The sequence below is a fragment of the Aplysia californica genome, unplaced genomic scaffold, assembly GCF_000002075.1.
Source record: "Aplysia californica isolate F4 #8 unplaced genomic scaffold, AplCal3.0 scaffold00045, whole genome shotgun sequence".
NCBI lineage: Eukaryota > Metazoa > Mollusca > Gastropoda > Aplysiida > Aplysiidae > Aplysia > Aplysia californica.
Genome location: NW_004797315.1, coordinates 1,078,452 through 1,081,396, shown reverse-complemented (window position 1 = coordinate 1,081,396; position 2,945 = coordinate 1,078,452). Strand labels below are relative to the sequence as shown.

Here is a 2,945-nt window from a genome sequence, read left to right as displayed (position 1 = left end):
AGAGAGAGAGAGAATGGGTATGTTAGCAAGAAATGCAATTTCTCTAGCTCTGATGAAGGAAAAGGCTCTGTGAATTTTGCTCACAGTCACAGAGCAAAAAATAGATCTTGTTTTGTTTGTTTGTCGTTCTTTATGCGAGTGTCATCTTTGATTCATTTCCGTTCTTTTCTACTTTCGTTTTTATTCTTCCCATTTATGTTTGAAATGACACTTGTATGTGTGTCAAAAGCTCTAGTCTAAACTTGGTGTATCTTAGGCTGGTTCTGCCCAGACTAACGTTGGTCCCAAGCGTTTCTTTTCCGGAAGTGTTCTATATAATATTATTATCATATATGTGTACATGTACCTGTACATGAATTTACCGTTTTGTCGAGGATGCTACTCTTTCAGAGGGCTGTTTGTCCTCTCTACGGTTTTTTTAGTAGGCCAACCTGTCGGTAAGTTATGCATGACTCTATTACAAGAAGGCTACTAATTATTATATTTTCGTCAGCTACCGTTCACCAAGACTCACAGGTTTCCAACTAGTTTTCATTGTCAAACTCCTTCACTGACTTATCCCATGCATGGTCCTTACATCAAAGGTTTCCACCCGCATCCTCCGTTTATTTGTTTTGTTTTGTTAATTTTTTTGGGTGTGATTTTGTTTTTGTTTTTTGATCACCCACAGTCAGGTTGTCAGCTTCCACAATGGTCTAACCAGTTGGTTATTGGTCAACCAGCCAATAAAAATCCCTGTCTGACCACCGATTCCTCTCGGTCGCTGGTGTTCATAGTTTTCTGGTTTTGGTTTCCATTTAACGTATTTTCTAAAAGGACAGGTTGTTTAGCCATGTAACTTTTGCCCGCCTGGAAAAAACCCTCAACGTTTGACATTTACCCATACGATATAATACAGTGCATACTTGTTTTAGGGGGAAAAGGGTCAACATTTAGCATTATAAGAAGGCCATGTTCACACGGGGAAAACAAACCCATAACATGTTAGGACAGTGAAGCAGTAAAAGAAATAGTAAAGAAATACATGTACATATTGTACAATTGTAGTCTCAAAATGGCATTGCAACCTGATGCATTTACAACGTTCATCTTCAAGGTATTGTGGGTTTAAAAGGCTAATATTTATCTTTTTATAAACTTTGTATGTAATGCGTCACAGTGGGTTTCGTAGGTAATATATGTCTTTCAGTCAGCAGCTGGAAACACCTAGTTGTGATCGTCGTGATGCGCCAAGACGTGGAGGGTTAGCCTAGACTTTACGTTTACCCAATGATTTCGACCTTCCTTCTTCTTCTTCTTCTTCTTCTTCTTCTTCTTCTTCTTCTTCTTCTTCTTCTTTTTCTTCTCTACTAAACGGAAATCCTCCCAGCACCTAGCGGAAATACTGTTGTTCACCGCAAGTCCCCCAAAGAATTTTGTGTCTCTTTACCTTGGGTTGAACCAATATTTCCTTCTAAATGCCCCGAGCATTGAGCAGGCTTGTAACTGATGGTTTCCTGCTTGGTTGCCGTTTCCGCACGGACACCAAAGATTCTCTACTACTACATGTATTAGAGAATCTTTGCCGACGCTGCTCTGATTTCGATTCGACATGCATGTCGGCTGATTTTTTAAAACTTTTCTCTTTCGTTCCTTTTCCAATAGCCGCAGTGGATAGCAAGCCTAGCCAGGCAAGGAGCGTCCCTCTGACGGGATCCCTGCAAGCCGATGGTATTCTCGAAGCAACGGGCAAAAGACAAGAACCGGAACTGGACTATCATGACTACACACACTGCATGTTTTTTAATGGTACACGCTGGAATAAAAATACCTACTCCCAATATTATGATGAGTTTAAGCCCACCCATGATCTAATCGCGCCTGCGAACTTGGAGACCGATCCACACAGCAAAATCGAGTCGGACTACTGGTACAATTACTTCTTCTGGTACAATGCTTTCTACTATCATGACATCCAGAGCATACCTGAGCCCGATTTCAGCTCGAATTATGAGTTCGAACCTGCTTACCATGACCCAGTCTGGGACTACTGGCGTCATTACTGGAAGGCTCACTTCCAGGCCCTCAGACCCAAGCCAAAAGAATGTACTGACGACGTTTTAGACTTCTTCAACTCCAATAATATCCGCCCCGTTAATGAGTACGACATTTATGTCGGTTAAGCTTCGTTACGTATTCAAAATTGAAGAGGTTTAAAACTTTTTTTGGTCGATTTTTTTTTTTGGGGGGGAGGGGGGGTTGCTCTTATCAAAGTCAGTTTCTATCTCTATTAGATCTACTTCTAAAAGCATTGTTGTCCCAATTTCTTTCAAATTCTCTGTTGTAGAAAAGTTGGGTTTTCGTCATTTTACTTACCATGGATTTAATATAGGTTAAATAATGAATGTTCAATATAATTATTCTAAAGTATTCATATTTTATCAAAAGTCCTAAAATGAAGTCTGGTACAATAATAAACACTGAAAAATGCATTCATGGTACTGGCATTTCTTGTTTCTTTTTTAGTTCGTTTGTTTTGCCTTTTTGTTCTTGCTTTTTTGTGTTTTTTTTTGTTTTGTTTTGTTTTGGTGAGTTGCAACAATAAGTCCCTCCACTTCTTTCACTGTCTTTCACTGTTCCATATTATATCATATTATATCTGAAAGACTGACAGACGTTCAGTAACTTTTTCGGGGGGGGGGGGGGGGGGGATAGGTGGACCCTGATGAGTACCTAGCAAAGAGGATAGGTGGACCCTTTGTGGACCTAGCAAAGAGGATAGGTGGACCCCGGGGTCTGCCTAGCGGAATACTAGTTTTAGGATAGGTGGACCCCAGAGTCAACGTAGTGAAATAAGTAGGTTTAAGGATAGGTGGACCCCGGAGTAAAACTAGTGAAATAAGTAGGTTTCAGTTTAAGGACAGGTGGAGCCCGGGGCCAACTAAGTAAAATAAGTCCTACCGTAG

The 2,945-nt window shown here is 40.5% G+C and overlaps 1 protein-coding gene across 1 annotated transcript in view; it reads left to right on the top strand.

Annotated features, from left to right (window-relative positions):
• Positions 1 to 2,480, top strand: part of LOC101850143 — a 2,997-nt gene extending 517 nt beyond the window's left edge. Inside the window, exon 2 of the mRNA XM_005092360.3 lies at positions 1,645 to 2,480. Coding sequence (XP_005092417.1) covers positions 1,645 to 2,162 — 518 coding nt within the window. The 3' untranslated portion in view covers positions 2,163 to 2,480. The remainder of the gene's footprint in view (positions 1 to 1,644) is intronic.
• Positions 2,481 to 2,945: the final 465 nt, after the last annotated feature.